The 19595-nt window shown below is 32.0% G+C and overlaps 1 protein-coding gene across 1 annotated transcript in view; it reads right to left on the reverse strand.

Moving 5' to 3' along the window:
* Positions 1-330: 330 nt before the first annotated feature.
* The window catches only part of GABA-B-R1 (gamma-aminobutyric acid type B receptor subunit 1), a 338659-nt gene continuing 319394 nt past the window's right edge, over positions 331-19595 (reverse strand). Inside the window, exons 10-16 of the mRNA XM_070107139.1 lie at positions 16364-16487; positions 16004-16120; positions 8686-8893; positions 8025-8281; positions 7761-7898; positions 2942-3242; positions 331-873 (exon numbers count right to left, since the gene is read on the reverse strand). Coding sequence (XP_069963240.1) covers positions 851-873; positions 2942-3242; positions 7761-7898; positions 8025-8281; positions 8686-8893; positions 16004-16120; positions 16364-16487 — 1168 coding nt within the window. The 3' untranslated portion in view covers positions 331-850. The remainder of the gene's footprint in view (positions 874-2941; positions 3243-7760; positions 7899-8024; positions 8282-8685; positions 8894-16003; positions 16121-16363; positions 16488-19595) is intronic.

A 19595-nucleotide genomic window follows, 5' to 3' on the forward strand; every position in this document is an offset into this window, starting at 1 on the left:
AAGTTATGGCATTTTTGTATTAAATTTTTTGTATAGTTTCTTAGTATTTGGTGGTAGAAAGTTTTGTTTAGAAAAGAGAAAACGCACGATTTCATTTGCTTACCAACTAATGACGCAATTTCCGTTAATAACACTACAATTACATACAATATTCTTCTAGTATACTATAATATGCGCCTACATTTGCCTAAAATTTACAACTATTGCCTAGCAACACTAACACTAATACACAGTAACACTAACAATTGCAGAATTGCTTACAACAATTTCGTAAATTTATTTTCATATTTAGCTATTTACCAACTAATATAAATAATATACTTGTATATATGTATAGACACAGCTTTTCATGAAAACACACAAATCGCTTGCTTTTTTCCAGCTTCAAATTAAAGTTCTAAACTTTTTACACATTTTTTTTTATAAACTTTCATACTGAGTTTTAGTTTCGAGTAATTTTTCTTTGTTTTTAATCATTTTTTTTTTGTTTTAAATATTTTTTAAAATGAATTTAACTGCATTTTTTTAGCTTAACACTTTGTGTTTTTATTTATTTTTTTTTTTTTTCTTCTTTGCTTTCACTTCAATAACTTACACTCGCTTCATTTAGTTTTAACTCTCGTATTTATATATTTAAAGGACTTAAATTTACAGCTATATCAATTTCAATTACATACACACATATTATTGCTACTTACTACTAGGCTTACTTTTAACTTTACACTTTACTAATTGCAATTAGAATTTGTACAATAACGTAGTAATAACTATCTTCCATTAATTTTTTTCTTTTTTTTATCTTGATTTACATATACTTAACCTATCACGAGAAGGAAATTGACACGTTTTTTCATGTATGATGATCATGGGTATCTGAAAGAGATAGAGCATGTGTGGAAGGAATCGAAAATAATATCATTAGTATGTTTATAGGTAAATTCTCATATAAAGTACAGAACAATTAAAAATGTGCTTTGATCGACGCAGTTAACATTTTGGTTTAAATATGGAGTAAAAATATTGTGATCTAGTCACAGACACATTGATATAGACAGGTTTTGAACGCTAATAGCGCTATAACAAACATTTATAAGCTTGGTGAGAACTGGTTGTAAAAATATACGAAATGTTTCTCTATGTCGAACCGAATTCATCCTCTAGCTTGCTTAAATGTGATGTCACGTGATATGATCATTATATAAATCATACAATCTCAAAAATAGATAATATGGTGTGATGTGATTTCTTTTTTAATGATAGGTCAAATCGACATAATAATCGTATATGTGATGTCACATGATATATGATCAAAATATAATCAAATCAACGCAAATATACATTTATGACATATTGTTGGTATGATGTAAATTTTTTTTAACTAAAATTATTTGGATATTGATGTAATGTCACGTGACCGGATATGTGTCACGTGATGTGATCAGATGATGAAAATTTAATCAAATCATCGCATATATCCATAATTTATTGTGATGATTTTTTTTTAAATTTAAATTTATTGTGTATTGATGTGATGCCAAGTGATCATCGCCAATATTGATAATGTGATGAAATTCCATTATTTGCCGAATTCAAATTAACAACAAAATGTATTTGCATGTGATGTGAACATTTTATTTATTATGAGCATTTGTTAATAATTATGTTTAATCTATATATCAAATTGTCGGAAGACATGATGTGATCATAAAGTAAAAATTTAATCAAATCAATTGCACATATAACTTTATAAGATGTTGTGATTTTCGTGAATAGGTGATATTTTAATATGACGATACAAATCTTGTAGGAATAGGTGATATATTGATATGATGAATACTAAAAATTCAATAGTCAGCCTGTAATGAATATTACTGTAAACATCTGACATTTTTTAGGGAAAACAAAAAGTGAAAAAGTCCAAAGTGCAAAATTTTTGAATGAAAGCATGTGATTTAATGATTTTTCTTTAGCGATATTAAAAAGAATATTAAAAAAAAAGGTGAATTACATGTAATTTGAAATCTCCAACATTTGTGAAATATGTATTCAAAAAGCAAAATATTTGAAAACGTGCGAAAGTGGTATTGATTCGATTCATTATTTCTATATTTCAATACAGCTAAAGTAAAGCTGTGTGTTCCAACACCAAAATCAAAGTCACACATTAAAATAGGAACTATGTGAGCGCACTTGCAATTCAACTGACAAGGACTTTGTGCTTTTTCAGTCTAAATTTTAGAAAATATTACCAATTCCGCAGAAAATTGCAAGTATTTCTAGAATAAATAAAAGATTTTATATTAAAACAAAAGAAGCACACCGTAGAAGTTCAAAAATATTTTTATATAAGTCTATTTAGCACAAAATTATCTACAATTCCTCACATTAGTGCACTAGCTGATGCTAAAGCGCAGCCTATGTACACGCACACAACTCAAAAGCAGCGCCAACAATAGTCCACAATAACAAAAGCTCACACCTAGTAATATGTACGCGTCTTTGTGCGCTACGCTACGAAAAGTATTCGTACCAAAATTGTCAAACTCCCACTAGCGCCGCCCACGGCTATATCAATAGGCATATACGACCCACACTCAAAGATAATTATCGGAGAACTCCAAAGCCGTTGTTGGACTCTTAATCGTTGAGCGCCGCATCTGTGTGTAATTACCGTTGGCGCACATACCTATGGCATCATCGAGTTCGATTAACGGCGCTGAGTTCGTCGTACCCACATCGCTGGCCAGCAATACCAGTGAATCGCGCTTGATAGCTTTGCAATTGAAAGCAATGAAATTCATTTCCGACACTGATGTGTTTAGCAACATGCCATTTTTATTACTCATGCTATTGTTGTTGTTGTTGCTGTTTTTGTTGTGATATTTACTAAATCGACAGCTATTGCTAGCACTATGTGCGATTGACTTGTGTTGACAATTACCTTGTGTTATCGCTAATGTGGCGGCAGGTGTGTTATGCTGTGCGGAGGACGTCGTTGCTTGTAGATTGAGTGAATTGTTGGTGGAACCTGAGCCGGAGCCGGCATTGCCACCGCCGCCACTCATTAGCGTAGCACTCATGCCACCGCTTAAGGAATTGACGCTCGCCACTGGCTGATGATGTGTGGCAATGCCGCCCATGGAAATGCCATTTGTGCCGTTGCTGCCGTTCAGCTCACCGTTCTTGTGCGTGGCTTCCCAATCGACTAGGCGTTGCTTGAGTATGCGAATCTTCTCCTCTTTCTGTGGATGATAGTTGGTGAAAAGAGAGAAAGAAGAATAGTTAGTTGATCATATAAGGGACTAGAAAATATGTGTGGTTGCCATATAAAATATCCTCTAAAAGCTTTGTGGATGCTGCGAATATAACAACTTTTGGCTAGAAATAAATTTGGCTCCGTTCTGGTTCCTGTGTATGCCCGAATATCTAGGGAACCGGTTCTAAAATATAAATAACATATAAGAAATTCTTACGGATTTTGTAATAGTTTCTTTTAATATTTATATCGTTAGCCTTAAACCTTGCGACAACTAAGGTTGTAGAATTCTATTTCACTTGCTAATAGACAAACAGAACGGTTTCGAACGAGATGTCCTCGTTTCTCTATTGTGTTACTATCTGAGTTAGGAGTCTGTTTGAAAGAAACGTACCATAAAATGACTTAACTTAAAATAACTCAACTTAACGTTACAAATCATAAAAAAATATTGATAATATATACTTAGCATAACATGACTTAACATAAAATAACTTAACATAGTTTTAATTAACATAATATACATAATTTGTGTATAACTTAACTTTATATAACATAACATACTATAAAATAATTCAACATAATGTAAGTAAAATCTTAACTTAGTTTTAAAACGTCAAAATCTTTATATAATAAAACTTAGCAATACATAGTTTAATATAACATGACTTAACGTAAAATAACTTAACATAACTTAAGCATATAATTTGTTTTCAACTTAATTTTATATAACATAACACAGTATCAAATAACTTAACATAACGTAACTTAAATAACTTAACGTTATAAAATATAAAAAATCATAATATAATATAATTTAGCATAACATAATTCAACATAATCTGACTTAAGGTTAAATAACTTAACATAATTTACTATATAATTTGTGTAAAACTTAACTTAAGATAACATAATATACTATATTATATTATATTATAAAATAATTTAATATAACGTAACTAAAATATGTCAACTTAAAGTTTCGAAACATCAAAATATTAATATAATTTAACTTAGCAAAACAATATTTAACATAACATGACTTAACGTAAAATAACTTAACTTAACATAACTTAATCATATAATTTTTGTATAACTTAACATTACAAAAAAAAAACATAATTTAACATAACGTGACTTACCTTAAATTAGCATAACTTAACTTAACATAACACAATGTAAAATAACTCAACATAACGTAACTTAAATATCAGAATTTAACATAGCATGAATAATGATCTCATACAAAACATTTCAATCTGAATGAGCAACATTTGCAACTAATTTTCAACAAACAAAGCATCAGAACTAGCAACAACTCCAAGGTCTTAGTTGCCAGCTGTTTGTCTAAAATCAAGTAAGGAAAGAGAAATAGCCAACCGTCAAGAAGTGCAAATAAGTCGAACTGGAGAGGATTCAATAGTCAAGATGTGATATGTGTGCACGGATTTTGTTGTATATGTGTGAATGTATGTATGTCGTTATATTTAGTTCCGCAACATAATATGCAACTTATGTATCCTTTTCAACAATCCAATCGGCTGCCATACGTATATATTTATGTGTGTGTAAGTATGTGGAAAATCTGAGAGCTGCTGTAGTTAATCTTGGCTTGTTGGTCATAACCGCATACGAGCTTTTGTAGCCAATGCGTACGTAAATATAAATATATAGTTACAGATATACATATAAAAACGTAAGTTTGCACTCCCATTGCACTTGCAAACTGACACACACACACACACATATACAATTTTCCTTTTAGTTGGCTCTTTGTTGCAGCCGGTATTTGCCAACGCTACCAGAGTTCCGGAACGCTACAGTTCACTGCCAGCTGCTGCACCGGACATACGCGCCACTCGGAGCACCATAGCCGGCTTGGTAGTGATACCTCCTCACTGTCTACCGCCCCTTTCCGCGCACGACGCAATCCATCCATTGTGGCATGTAATTGCTATTGCGAGCGTTGGTGCCGCATTGCCAACCATGGCAGCATCAATGATGCGTTTCCACGAACTCGCACAGCAATTCATCTTCCTCTTCTTCATAACGAAACACCAATCGCTATTGTGGGCAATAAGCACATATGTGTATATGTATGTATGTGTTTACAGTAGCGTGTGTGTATGTGCTGGTGCAGTTATGCGTCTGACATGATGACATGGTGTAATCCATATTTGTCAATACGCACCCTGATGAGCACTAAAAATATTGATTGTATGCGTTTGCACACACTCCCCCTCACACACACTCAGCTATATGAATTGCTGTTGCATGCATCGCCCACACTTCACTCTTCTTCTACCATATTCCTCTTTTGCAACTCTGCTTTCTTTTGCTCCTTGTTGTTGCTGTTGTCCAAATGTAATCAGCGAAAATTCTACAGCCAACAAAAATATACGTACACGTAACGGTACATTATATTGGTACATCATCGTTGCTGCGATAAGAATTTATTGATTGACTCGTAAATTCATCTGCCGCTCAGTTTGCGCGGCCAAAATTGATCTCTTAATGTTGCTCGTTTATAGTTTCACGTATGTAGTCAAATATTTTTCCCAATTCTCTTTCTTCTTCGTATAATTGAATTAAATTGCGCTTGCTTGCACTGCGGCACAGCGGCACTGAGAGCTTAATGATTTAATTTAATAACTTTTGATGAAGCATTAAATGCATTTAATATGCGTAAGAGATTTAATTGTTGTACATATGTGATTGAGTTTGCTTGAGTACAAAAAACAAAATAATAATTGAGTGGTGGAAAAGGAAAAATGCAATGGAAGATCAGAACAGATCCTCAATAAACTTGATTAAGAGCTATTCGTTTATGTATCACATCCTACAAGAAGTAAAAGAGAGAGAGAGAGAGAAAATGAGAGATGAACACAAATATCATACAGCAACAGAACTCTATCCTTGCTATGTTATATGCTATTATATTTCTTTACGACGTTCTATATTGATATCACGGATGTCTTTTAAGTTGGCACATTGGAAGCCGTGGCAGAAATCCCGCCTCAACCGGCTGAGGGCTGGGCATTTGCAAAGGTAATGTTCCCGTATTTCATCATCCATATTATCAATTTTTTGAAGGCTAAATAAGTTTAGGCCAGTAGTATATATCTGACCTGATGATTTTTAACCTTACGCAGTGAGATTTAGGTTAATGTACTAGTTGGCTAGAGCAGAAGCTCCCTTCGCACCTACTGTTATGCCAAAAATTTCGGCTTAAAATATTAAATTTAGTTTGGAGCTACTTTCGCCGTATGGATAACTACAGAAAAAGCTCGCTCCGGTTTCTATTTCAGCCTTTAATCTACCGAGGAATATATACCACAGATTTCGCCGTTGAAACTCTCGATCACAGAACCATTGGAACATTCTTTTCTGCTCTCCTTTTCTCGATCGCATTGTCAATTTAGCTTGAGTTTAGTAACAAGGTTGAGTATAATACCATGCCCGCAGTAACGCCGAACCTAGTTCCAATGGCTTAAAATCATGTATGTACCTATTGGTCGGATATCGAGAATAACCTCCAGGATCTTTGTTGAGGTACTTTTCATTGCGCCCGTAATCTTCCGCAAGCACTCCCGTTGCACCTGTGAGAGGGGTTTAATGTGAAACCTTTTCGATAGTGCCATCTATCACACCAACGCACCATATGTTAGTACGAGACAGATGACACTTGTGTAGAGCCAATAGACCATGCAGGGTCGTAAACACTGCTTTGGGGCAGTGGCTCTTTTACAGGAGTTCACAATTGGAAGGGTTTTGGAAGATCTACTTTCAATGTTCAACTATTATCTTCAATTTCTACGATAATCCCGAGATTTTTCACAGAGCTCGAGGGTGCTATAGGTACTTTTGGGGGGGTCGCTGTGGTGATCGAACTGCGAAATTCGACAGTTTTATAATTTCTTTCGATTAGCAGTTAGGCGATTAATCTTATAATTTAATTATAATATTTATATATTTTGTTGGACTTGAAATTTAGTTTTCCTGTTTTAAACTGAAACGGGTTTATTGTCACGTTTATTTCCTTGATCTCATTGCCCGATTGTCTTTTAAGCTCGCAAAGGTTCTTAATAAACCTTCGGACACTTTGGTCTGAAATTTTTAGTCAAGATATCTACGATCGCCTTTATGACAGGGGAAGTTCCAGAAGAAGTACTTACCAAAAAATTTGTGAATCGTGTTCGGCTTGTTTAACATCGTCTGCATTTCTGTCAGACATTTAAAGCTTTTAAATGCGTTACCTCAGAATAAACAATGGTCGCCGAAAACTGCTAGATGAATAATACACTGAATGAAATCGAGTTACCCTAACTATTTGAAATCGTGTCTTCTCTCTTAGAATCAGACAGCCATTAGTTATTTAATATTGATTAACCTTGGTTGGATAATCATGCAGTTATTATTACCTACAGGGTGTCTTCAAGATCTTTCCGAAAACAAAAATAATACCGTAAACGAACTATGACTAAATTGCCTCTCTTTTATTTACCTGTGATATCAGTCGTTGCAGCTCTTCGTTTTCAGTAGCCAATTTCTGATAGCGCTCCTCATCCTCTTTCGATATACCAGAGTCGGGATTGTACTTTGATTCAGCTTTATCCATTGGATGACGTATCACTTCAATGACCTGTTGAGAGGCAATTTAGAAAAAGTGGTAGAGTAGGAATAATAGAGTTTCTTACAAATATATATAATAACTTAAGAGAATAATAAGATTTTCGGTAAATTGAAATTAGCACCATCTATCACTCACCTTTGGCACAAATATCAGCAACATACTTAGGAAACAACAAAATATCACAGCCAATGCAACAAATGCGAATGAGGCATCCTGTTGCGAAGCGATGACCATGCCCACAGGCGCTGTGATTAAGCACAGTACAACAACATTGTAAATGCTCATGCCAACATAGCGGGAATCATTGATTTGCTTCACCTTAATCGAACGCGTTTCGTAGGCCAGAAAGAGGCCAAACACGAGTATTAGCCCCTTGAAGCCATAAACGAGCCCTGAAAAGAGAGGAAGAAGGATAAGGAATTAGTGAAAGAAGTCAAAATGAGTATGAGTATTAGCATAGTAAGTATTCTTTGAAGAATCAATATAAGTAGTTATAGGAAGGTGATTATCATAAAAAGTACGAGTATGAAAATGAATATAAAAATGAGTACTTTTATGAGAATGAGTGTGGTAAATAAGTTTGAGTATCAGCAAGAATATGCAAATGAGTTCGGGTATGAGTATGAATATGAAAATTAGTTCCTGCTAAGCAAATAATTACGAATATGAGTCTGAAAATAGATTAAAGTACTGATATAAGTTTGAGTATAAAAGTGAGTAGGAGTATGAATTTGAGTATGAGTATGAGTAAGCTTTGATGAAATAAGTTTTCTGCTATTCAAATATTTTTACTCACCCAACCACATTGAATTGTGATGACTTTCACAATGCTCCAATTCTGGACGAATTTTTATATCATCGGATGTTAATACAGGGTCTTCGAGTGGGAATGTTTCAAGTATACGCTGTAACGGATCAAAAATCTGCCAGGCGAATAGTATAACTAAATCTACAGACAACAGTCCGGAGACCATGGTGTAAAGCTTCCATGGTTCGACTTTTTTCTGAAAACAAAAAAGCAAGTATTAATATAAAATAATGATAATTAAAAAAACTTAATATTAAACATAAACAGGTTCTGATTTAAAATACACTTTTTGCAACTTTTTAAAAAGTGGTTGCCACATGTTTTCAAAGTGGAAATATATAAACAGTGATAGTATTTTTACTGGCACAATATTTTGAAATTTTTTCAATTTTTAGGGTAGAGTTTTGTTAATAAACATTTTGTAAAGAGTTGCCATATGTTTAAAAGATGTCAAAAACTACTTTAATGCAATGAATATAAATGTGTTTTGAAATAAGTAAATTATATATTTTTTAATTTGCTAAGAAAATAATTTTAGTGGCGTTGCCAGTTATGTCGAAAACTTAAAGAATCAAAGTAATATTAGTTTATATTTTTTCTAAATTTCATCTATACTAACAGAAATACCCATGTTTTGATTTAAAAATAAATTTTTTGCAACTTTTTCCTAAAATTCTGTCACGTATTATAACAACAAAGTAAATAATATGTAAATAATAATTATTATTTCTTAGTTGCTATGATCTTTTATTTTATTTTTTTTTATTTATTTTATGCTTTAGCGCAGATTTTTGTAATAAAAAAATCTTTGCCATATATTTTAAACTAGTGAAATAATACTTTACTATAACAAATATAAAAATGTTTTCAAATAGTTCGGTGTGGATGTTTTAGGCATAATAATAGTACATAAGCAATTAAATTATTTCAGCAGAGTTGCCATATAGTTTTTTTATTGGCTTAGTTTTAGTTGATTCGAAAAAGTTTTTTAAATTTTTGGTATATAATTTTTTTTATTTGTATATATTATTTTAAACCATTGTTGCCATATAATGCACGAAGTTTTACGGCTAACTGTCGTTGCTATACATAAAATTTTTTTGCAAGAAACAAACATGTTTACTGATACGATCTCATTTTACTACAGGTACCAACTAAATCTGCTTGATAAAATGAAGTAAAAATATTTTTTATTCACGATAGGGTTGCCACATCATTTTATTATAAGTAACAATATTAGTTGTTAAATGTTATTATTTCATCTTTAATCTTTTAAATAAATTAAAGTATTATAGTTAGTAATGCCCGTGAGTGTTGCCACATATTTTTTAAATGAAACATGTTTTTGATATCAATTGAATGACATTTAAGTATCGGGCAATAATTTAATATACATATATTATATATTAAAATTATTTCTAGTGGAATATATGCCAACGAATGGCTAAATTTCAAACAGTGCTGTCATATAACGATAAAAGTTTTACACCAGACCGTCGGCGCAATGATTTACCTTTTTTTTGTTAGAAATAAACATGTTTAATTAAGGTTAATTAAAGGGCAGGTATCAATCAGATAAAATAAATAATAACAATTTTTTATAAACAGGGTTGCCATACAATTTTATCACAAGTCATAATATATGTTATTAAATAGGTGAAATGTTATTGGTAGATTTATAATTGTTTAAGTAATGGAAAATAGAATGACTGATGCTTAGTGACGGTAAGTGTTGCCATATAATGCTAAATTATCACAACTTTTTTTTTTAGAAATTAACATACTTAGTATTGCAAGTTTAAGTGTAGTACAAATCTGCTTATTAAAATGAAGAATACAATGTTTGTTTAAAAATGGTTGCCATATAATTTTTTCACAAGTAATAATATTAGTTGTTGCATTTGCGACACTCGTGTGTGCTGCTGAAAGGCAAATGTTTTTGTTGTATAATGTTATAATTTGATCCATTATTATTTATGTAATCGAAAAAATAATGACTCATGCTTAATGCCGGAGAGTGTTGCCATATATTTTTTAAACGGAACATGCTTTTAGATATAAACTGAATGATGAATTTAGTATCAAGCAATAATTAAATATACTTATATATGTTAAAATTATTTTTAGTGGTGTTGCCACTCATTTTTCTTAAACAAATTTGTTTTCTAGTTTTTTTTTTTTATTACAATTTTAATATATTTTATCACATTCTTAAGCTGTTTTGCAACAATTGGCCTTGCTTTTCTTCGTTTTTTTTTTCTCTTGCTTGCCATCGCCAAAGGTTAAGCACGCTCATGCATAGCGCTAAATGTGTGTGCATATGAAATGTCATGTGTGTCATGCGTGCCAGCCGGTGCACCTATTTGTAATTAGCTCGACTGGCTTGCCACACGCACGCCCCTTTTGTAATGCGCTCTGATTAATTAGTTTACAGAGTCATCATCATCAGCAGCATTGTCTTTGTCTGCGGGGTCCCTAACACTACCTGCTCTCGCTCGAATTTCTATCAACCTATAACCAGATAATGTTATGCAGTGCTATGTAATTGTAGTTCACACGCATGTTACACATACTAATGCAACGCTGATTGTCTGTTTGACTACGCATAATGTTTAACCAACTGGCAGGCAGTGAAGCATCAGTCATGTGCCACACACCGCAGGTGCAGCACTCATACATAAGCATAGCTGTGTGGATATGTATACATAGCTATACATGTATATATAAAATTCAGTTGTACACAGCTCCCTGGTTTGCTAACAATCATAATGCGCATTAGGGAATATTAAATGATTATATGTGTGTGCTTAAGTGCCATGGCTAAGCATTAGTGCGGCAGTAATGCAGCATAGCGTATGTGTGTGTGTGTGTGTGGCATTGTGTCGGTGGCCCCTGTGCATATTTATGACCTCTAATTGCGGTTTGCCTGCTAGTATATTATTCTGCTTGCCATTGCGGTATTCTATGGACTCAATTGAGCCTATCATCGCAGCTGCTTTGTTCCAACACACACATACATACATGTATAATAGTATATAACATACATACTCGTATATATTAGTGTGTATTTAGTAGTGCCGTTATTGCTCAATTGTATAACAATTTGTTTGAAATGAATTTGACGCAATTTTTCATTTGTATTCGCATTGATTGCCTGCGCCTATATTCCTCCAGCTCTGTTGGTTGCGGATTTCAATTGAAAGTGCTCATTAGTGATCTCATTTCAATGGCAGTAGCTTTGTTGCAATGACAATGAAATTAGTGTATAGCTAAATTCGAAACTTCGCGTGTACCGTTGAAAGCCAAATAATTCTGACAAACAATGAAATTATAATTGTAAGAAAGCTGGCATATTTCCCGTTATTTATCAAGCTTAAAAATTCTTTCATTTGTCCATGACAATTTCGATTTTGAATAAATTTAGTAACTGTAATTAGTTATTGTAAATTATTCAAAAACAAAAATCTCATGGACAAATGTAAGAAATAACTAAATTTATTCAAAAACGAAAATCCCATTGACAAATGTAAGAATTATTATGTAAATTCAAATACCAAAATTTATGCAAAATCGAAAATGTTATGGAGAAATGTAAGAAATATTATTTTACACCAGCGTCATCTGTTGAACACATTTTTGATTTTCTTTCTCTTGGCAAAATTTTCACCCGAATATGTATTAAATAAGGTAGTTGCAGCAAAATTCAGAAAAAGTTGCTTTGGAGCGCCACATATCAACGGAATTTTGTTGGAAAAGTTTTTTTTTTCGCACTACTGCATTAAATTTGGAATATACATATGTAATATTGTGCTGGAACTTTGAGTTTTGGAAACACATATTCATAGAGCTATGCTATAGTTTTAATTTTTTGAATTATTTGGCACAAACATGCTGACACATGCTTGCTGGAAATCGCATTGCCCGACCGCGTGACCATCCTTTCGTTTATTCATGGCTTTCATACCATCGGGAATCGGACATGCTTTTTTCTTATACAACTTTATAAAGCAGTCTTAATGGTATATAAATTTGAAAATTTCTCTGAACAAAAGTCAAAATATTTATTTTGTGTTTTTGTTTACTGGAATCAAAGATGACCCGAATCCTTAGATATACTTTCCTTTTACTCCGTATTAACTACAATTTATGTTAGTAGCCTCTGGAAGCGATCTAATCTTAAAACAAAAAACTCATCAAAAATCAACTTCGGGCACCGAAGCTATAATAGCATTTTTCCATATAAAAGCTTATTTTTGACCGTTGAGTTTGTGTGACAGTTATATGCTATAATGATTCGAACTAAACAATTTCTCCTGAGATTGCACTATTGCCTTGAATAATAATCTGAGCCAAATTTCGTGATGATATCATGTAATATAAAGAAGTTTTCCATACAAAAACTTGATTTTGATCCATCATTTGGTATGACTTTGAGATATATCCAGTAGTGGTCCTATATAAGAAGGTAGTTATCAACTATCTCTCTCCTGTATATAATATCAACATAATCAAAAAAACTTGACAATTGAACACTCCAAACTCGTGAGATTTTAATTTTGAATAACCTGTTATTTTTTGAACACACCTCGTATTCCATGATCTCAATTTGCAAACCCAATTTACTTGTGAAAGCTTAGAGGTTTTGAGAAAAGCTTTATTATGACCAAAATCTAGGATCAGATCAATTGTTAATAACTTAATAATATTTTCAGGCAGGCCCTTAAATTTCCTGACTTAGCTGAAGTTAAAGCTTCCGTATGTCGGTGTTTTGTGGAAGTGCAGAAGAATTGTGAATATTAGTGTAAGAAACATAGGTCAAAAGTTATTTCGAAGTTTCGGACAGTTTTGGTGTTCGCTGTAATGTTTAGCTCATGCAATATTATGCATAAAGTGCTTTCATTTGCAATCAATTTAAACTAATTAAGCGCTCGAAATTTAATGAGTGATCTACGGTTTATAGGTGAATTATATGCATGTATTATTGGGCGGTGTATTTTGTTTGTTATTGCCGCTTGCGATTCGCTATATTGAATTGATTGGTTGGTTAAGCAATTGGCCACAACTGCGTGAATTAATTAATATGGAATAAAGCGTTTATATCGGCCAGCTTGGAGATGTATTAATTCGATTTAATCGAGTGACATGCGTGTGATATATTCTGTGTTAACGAATTTAAATAAATTTGCTTTCAAGCATGTTGTGGATGTGGATATTTTTATGTGTGAACTGAAATAGTAGTCATTTGCTAATTTCATGTTCGTTTTTGTATACTTTTCGGAATCATAAAAAAGTTTCAAGGTTGTATGTTGCTAATGTGTGTATTTGTATTTATTTTATATTTAATTATTATTATTTTTTATTTTTATTTTTTTTAAGTAAATATTGTTTATGTTTTCTGAACCAACAAAGAGTAATAGAATAACTAATTCTTTAATGTTTCCGAATAGTACAAGAAATGTGTTTTTTTTTGCCGATCCGGTATATCTCTTTTATAATTTTCTACTTATTTTTTACTTTATTTACAATTTTTATTTTTAGTTTTTAATTTGTCATTTCTAGAACCTATTTTTCTTTGAAGGTCCTAACACCTTAATTGAAATATGGTCACACTTTTAAAGTTTGTATGGATAAATGTTCGCTTGTATGGAGAAACATTACAAGAGGTTTATGGAAGCCTGCTAATGAAAACTTTTGTTGAGAAAGATTGCCACCTGCATGAAGGTTTTCAATAAAATAACATTGTATTCAAAGCTTTTAAATGTACGAGTTTTTGAAATGAAAAAAATTTTCCCAGGCCGATTCTTTAGGAAATTTTATGCCCCTCAAGAATCCGCAATAAAAAAAGATTAAATTTTTTAACGGTTCAAAAGTTATAATATTTGTTATTAAAACAGGTTTTTACGGTCATTTAAATCGGAGTCTTTGAGTGTCGACACGTTTTAAAATTAAGTTAACATTTTTCGTTGCAGGGAGGTTCTTTTCCCTGTATATATGTAGGCAGTTTTCAACGCATGAATTTGATAGCTTAGTTTTTTGCATAAAAAGAAAAACGCATGTAAGTGTCTTTTGAAACAAATATTTACAATAAAATTTAATGGAGAAACATTTTTGGAGAAGAAGCTGCCACCAGCTTGAAATTGTTTAAACGACTAAGCTATTATTTTTATTTTATTACATTACAATAAAAAGACATGAAATAAAACATGATAACATTATTCTGAGGAAAAAAATTTTTGGGAAGCGATGCCACTTGTATGAAAATTATATTGAACATATACATACATAAATATATAAGATAAAGAAAAGCTTCAATCTGTGTAACGGATAAAAAAAGTTAAAGATTGTGGCATTTGTTATTATTTTTGTTATTTTTTCGTACAAGATGATGCCACCTACTTAGAATTTTTAAACCTCTTAAATTATTATTTTTATTGAAACCTTACAATGGGGATATTAAATTAAAGTTGTAAATAAATCTGTTGGAAACGTTTTTTGGTAAGGGTTGCCAACTGTTTGAAAAATGATATACCTATATAAACCAAATAATGAAACACTGCACTTTGTGTATTGATTAAAATTAAATAAAAATATAAAGCGAATTTATTTTTGGAAGAGAGGTTGCCACCTGCTTGAAATTTTTAAACAATTGTACTATTACTTTTAACGATTAATTATAGTAAAGACATTAAATTAAACACGTTTAAATCTTATTTTTGGAAAAATGTTTGGGTAGTGTTGCCACCAGTATGAAAGTTCTGAATAAAAAAATATATAGGATAAAAAACGCTATGGAATGTGTATCAGATAAAATAAAGTTAAAGCCTCCGACGAAATTTTTTTTCGAGAAGATGTTGCCACATGCTCAGAATTTTTTAGCCAATTAAATTATAATTTTTAACGATCTGTTACAATAATGACTTAATTAAACATGAGCTTATTTATATTTAAATTACTATGTTCTAAAAATTTGGGTGGGATATATTGGCCAGAATTATGGATGAATCTTCATTTTAAAAACTATAAAATTTGAGCGTGAAATTTTTATTAAAAAGAGTTTTTAAAGTATTATTTGTTTTTTAAACATTATATTTTTATTAAAATTCATTGTATATAAAATATTTATACATATTTTTCATCGGGCGGTAATTTATTAGATTAAATTCCAATTCTTGTTAAAATATTTGGACCTCTTTAGTTAAGCAATGAAAAACTATTTCAACTATTTTAAATATTTATTAAAATAAATATTCTCTAACATTTAAAAAAATTTGGCTAAATCTTTTTGTATACTTGCAGTATTACTTACTTTTGGATCTGTTTTTGCTTTTGTTGTAAACCGATGCACACGCCAGACTTTGCTGAACATCGCACCATAGGCTAATGTAAAACCGGTGGTTAGAAGCCAAGCGCGCGCTTGACATATCTGCAAAAAGAACAAAAAAGAAATTAAAAAATTTTAAAAAATATAGCATATGCTGAAGAAATCTATTTTAGCTTGTAAAATTTTGTGTGCCTTCTGTTTTAGAACTTGTATTGATTTGTTTAAGAAAAATGTGAATTCGTATCACCCTAATCTCTAAGTAATTAGTGGTCAGTAAAAATTCTTAACAGCTTACTAGTTACTTTGTTTTTAAATTCTATATATTGCCAAGTTTTCAATACTTACTTTTGGATACTCCTCTGGACTGACAAATCGCCCATCCATACCTAAGAGTATGACTGATGCCAGGCATATGATGACACCAAAGAGCATTATGGTATTACATACGGGATGTGATGATTGTATGACTCTGTAATGATATAAATATAATCTTTTGAATAATTTATTGAAAAAAGTACAGCAAAATATTTTGTATTTAATTAAAGAAGCTGTTGTTTTATAGAAATTGAATATATTAATGCTTTAACAAATATTTCTTATAATATCTGTTTTTAAAATACCTAAGTTACTGAAATTACAACATTACAACCATAGAACTGCCTTTGTTTAATTTTGTTTAAAAAAAAATAAAATTATTTCAATATTTTTGCCGCTGTAGGCATTACAGTTTATAAGATTGCACGTGTTAATATTTCGCTTAGTCATTTAAAGTGATAATTATTTGATTCAAATAATAATTGTGATTATATTCATTACTAAATAGAAAAACTAATCAATCACAAATAATTAATTTGACAAATAATAAAGACAAGATTATAATGATAAAACAACAACAAGCGAATGTCATTTTGCTTAATAATAAGCTTAACGCAGCTCCTTTCTTTTGTAAGAGGATAAAAAAGCTTAAAAGCTAAATTGACAAGGAGTGTAAAGAAGGGAGGGTGGGAAGTTGAGAGCGAGTGAGAGTATTATCTTCTTATAATCAAACAGGTGAACTTAATTGTCAGCAAGCGAAATAGTAATTATGTTACGACTCATTATAAGCTATTACATGTACAAATTACTCATACCACATGGTGTACCGAATTTCTATTGCGTTTAAGGATTAAATTTTATGAATATGAATGCTTTTGTGACAAAATTGGTTTAATAGTAATTGATTAGCTTTTGCTTTTAAGTGAGAAAATAATTTTGAAATAATATTTTAGCAACAAATATATTCATCAGTAGCAGTCAATCTTTAACCAAAATCAAGTTTTTATATGGAAAACTTTTTTATTTCACATATTTTCTTCACAAAATTTGGCACAGCTTATTGACCATGGCAAAGCTATAATCTTATCGTTCATATTGTTCAGATCAGATTACTATAGCATATAGCTGCCATACAAACTAAATGATAAAATAAAGGCCTTACATGGAGAACTTTTTTATTTAAAGAGATTTTTTAACAAAATTTCGCATGAATTATTGCCAAAGAAAGCGCTACAATCTCCGAATAAATTGCTCAGATCGAACCACTATAGGACATAGCTGCCATATAAACTGGCCGATCAAAATCAAGTTCGTTTATTAAAAACTTTTTTGTTTGACAAGATATATTCACGAAATTTTGTATATTATTATTGTCCAATAAATCGCTATAATTTTCAACTATATGATTCAGATCGGACCATTCTTTAATATAACTGGCATACAAACTGTTCAATAAATAAATAGTTAAAATATGCAGCTGTAAAGAGTCTTTTTTCTTGTTTTATTAAATTTGTAGATTTTTTTATTGGTTACTAATTTTAGATTCTCTTTAGGTTGGTTGTTGGAAGGAAAGCGATTTTTTGTCTTAGTTCTCAATATATTTTTAGTTAATATATTAAATTTTATTATAAATTTTTTTAGCCTAAGCACATTCGCTTTTGGAAGTTCAGTTCTCATGACTGAAAATATCTTCTCTAATAAAAATTTATCATCAGCAATCTGTCTACTTCAACCTTCATACTTCAGTGAAAGCCAATAGCTCTCTTTTGTCTTTCATTCTTGTAAATACACTTTCGTTGAAAATAGAACTAAAAGGCTTTCGTTGCTAAGAAAATGTAGCTAGTTCACAAGAATATCTCTATCTAAGAAAAATAAATTATTTTGACACCTAAAGTAATGCTGTAAATTTTATAAGAAATTCCTGGAGTAGTTGCCTTAAAGTAACTAAGCCAAAGTAAGTGTTCTTCTAGAAATATTCTATTTTTTCAGTTCATGTTTCAGTGCCTTTTTTTTGTATATTCGCACTTCCATCCTGATACTCTATTCTCGCATTTCGCGCATTTCCTTTTCATCTTTGCTTTCATCCTTTATTGCCATGCCTGCGCGCGCTCATTCACTCATGCAGTCAGCGGAAAGACAATATTTTCTGACCACAATGTAGTCTTACCGTATACACACACACTAGCACACATATATATTAGATGCTTGTTGGCTTCTTTGCACTCTCTAAGAGTTTAATACTTTTACTGGGCATTATCTGCCGCCTTTTGTTATGCTAATTTACTTGGCGAAAATCTTGCTAGAATATAAAAGCAGCGCGCCGCGGCGACGGAAGTGTAAAAGTAAAATAATTTTCTATGCTTCTCTTTTGGCCGGCAACATCCTGTTGCGCATTGTGTGCAGCTGTTGTCATAATAAAATCGCTTTATTTCCACCAGCAAAGCCCTTGTGACTTTTGTCACAGCAGCGGCTCTCACTTCAGCTGCCCACACGCTTGACTTTGTTACAAACACTACGCAATGCTGTTATCAAATATTTATACACACATACACTCATACATAGTTTTGCTCTTAAGTCTTGCCATTGTCACGCCAACGGTATACACACACACACACACCTCCTTCCGCTTACCAAACATCGTTAGTGGTCGCTCAACAACTTTAGTCGTCGTCGTCGTCGTCGTCGTTGCTCTGGTTATCGTTTTTCGTCGTTCGTACGTTGACAGACAGCGCCGCACTGGCAATTGGCTTATCTCTGTGTGTCAATCAATTGATGCCATTTAATCCGACAGCTGCTGCCGCCACTTGGGAGCTCCTGTCACTCGCCTAGTGCGCTCCGACTATTGTCAGCCGTATTGGCCGCAATCGTATGGTTGTTGTTGTGTGCAGCTATTGTTGTAGTTGCTGTTGCTTGAAATATCCTTTGCAATTGTAATATGAATGCTGTTTGCCTATCATTTCTCTTCGCGCTTTTATTGCCTGCTTTCAGCGCACTTTGAAGTTCCGTGCAGGATATGAAAGCTAAACACACACACACAAATATATATATATATATATATTTATAAACACATATATACAAAGTTTACTACAGTATATTCATCCTGACTGCCTTTTGGTGCGCTGGGCGCGTCTTGTCGGCTTACCGCTTGTTTTTATTGTCGCGTCAACGTTTCTGTTTATTTACTTTCTTTGGCTTAGCGCGCTAGTCTTTGTTTACTTTGACATTTAATGGAAAAAGGTATTGAAATTTTACTATGAACACA

Source organism: Bactrocera oleae, chromosome 3 (genome assembly GCF_042242935.1).
Source record: "Bactrocera oleae isolate idBacOlea1 chromosome 3, idBacOlea1, whole genome shotgun sequence".
Classification (NCBI taxonomy): domain Eukaryota; kingdom Metazoa; phylum Arthropoda; class Insecta; order Diptera; family Tephritidae; genus Bactrocera; species Bactrocera oleae.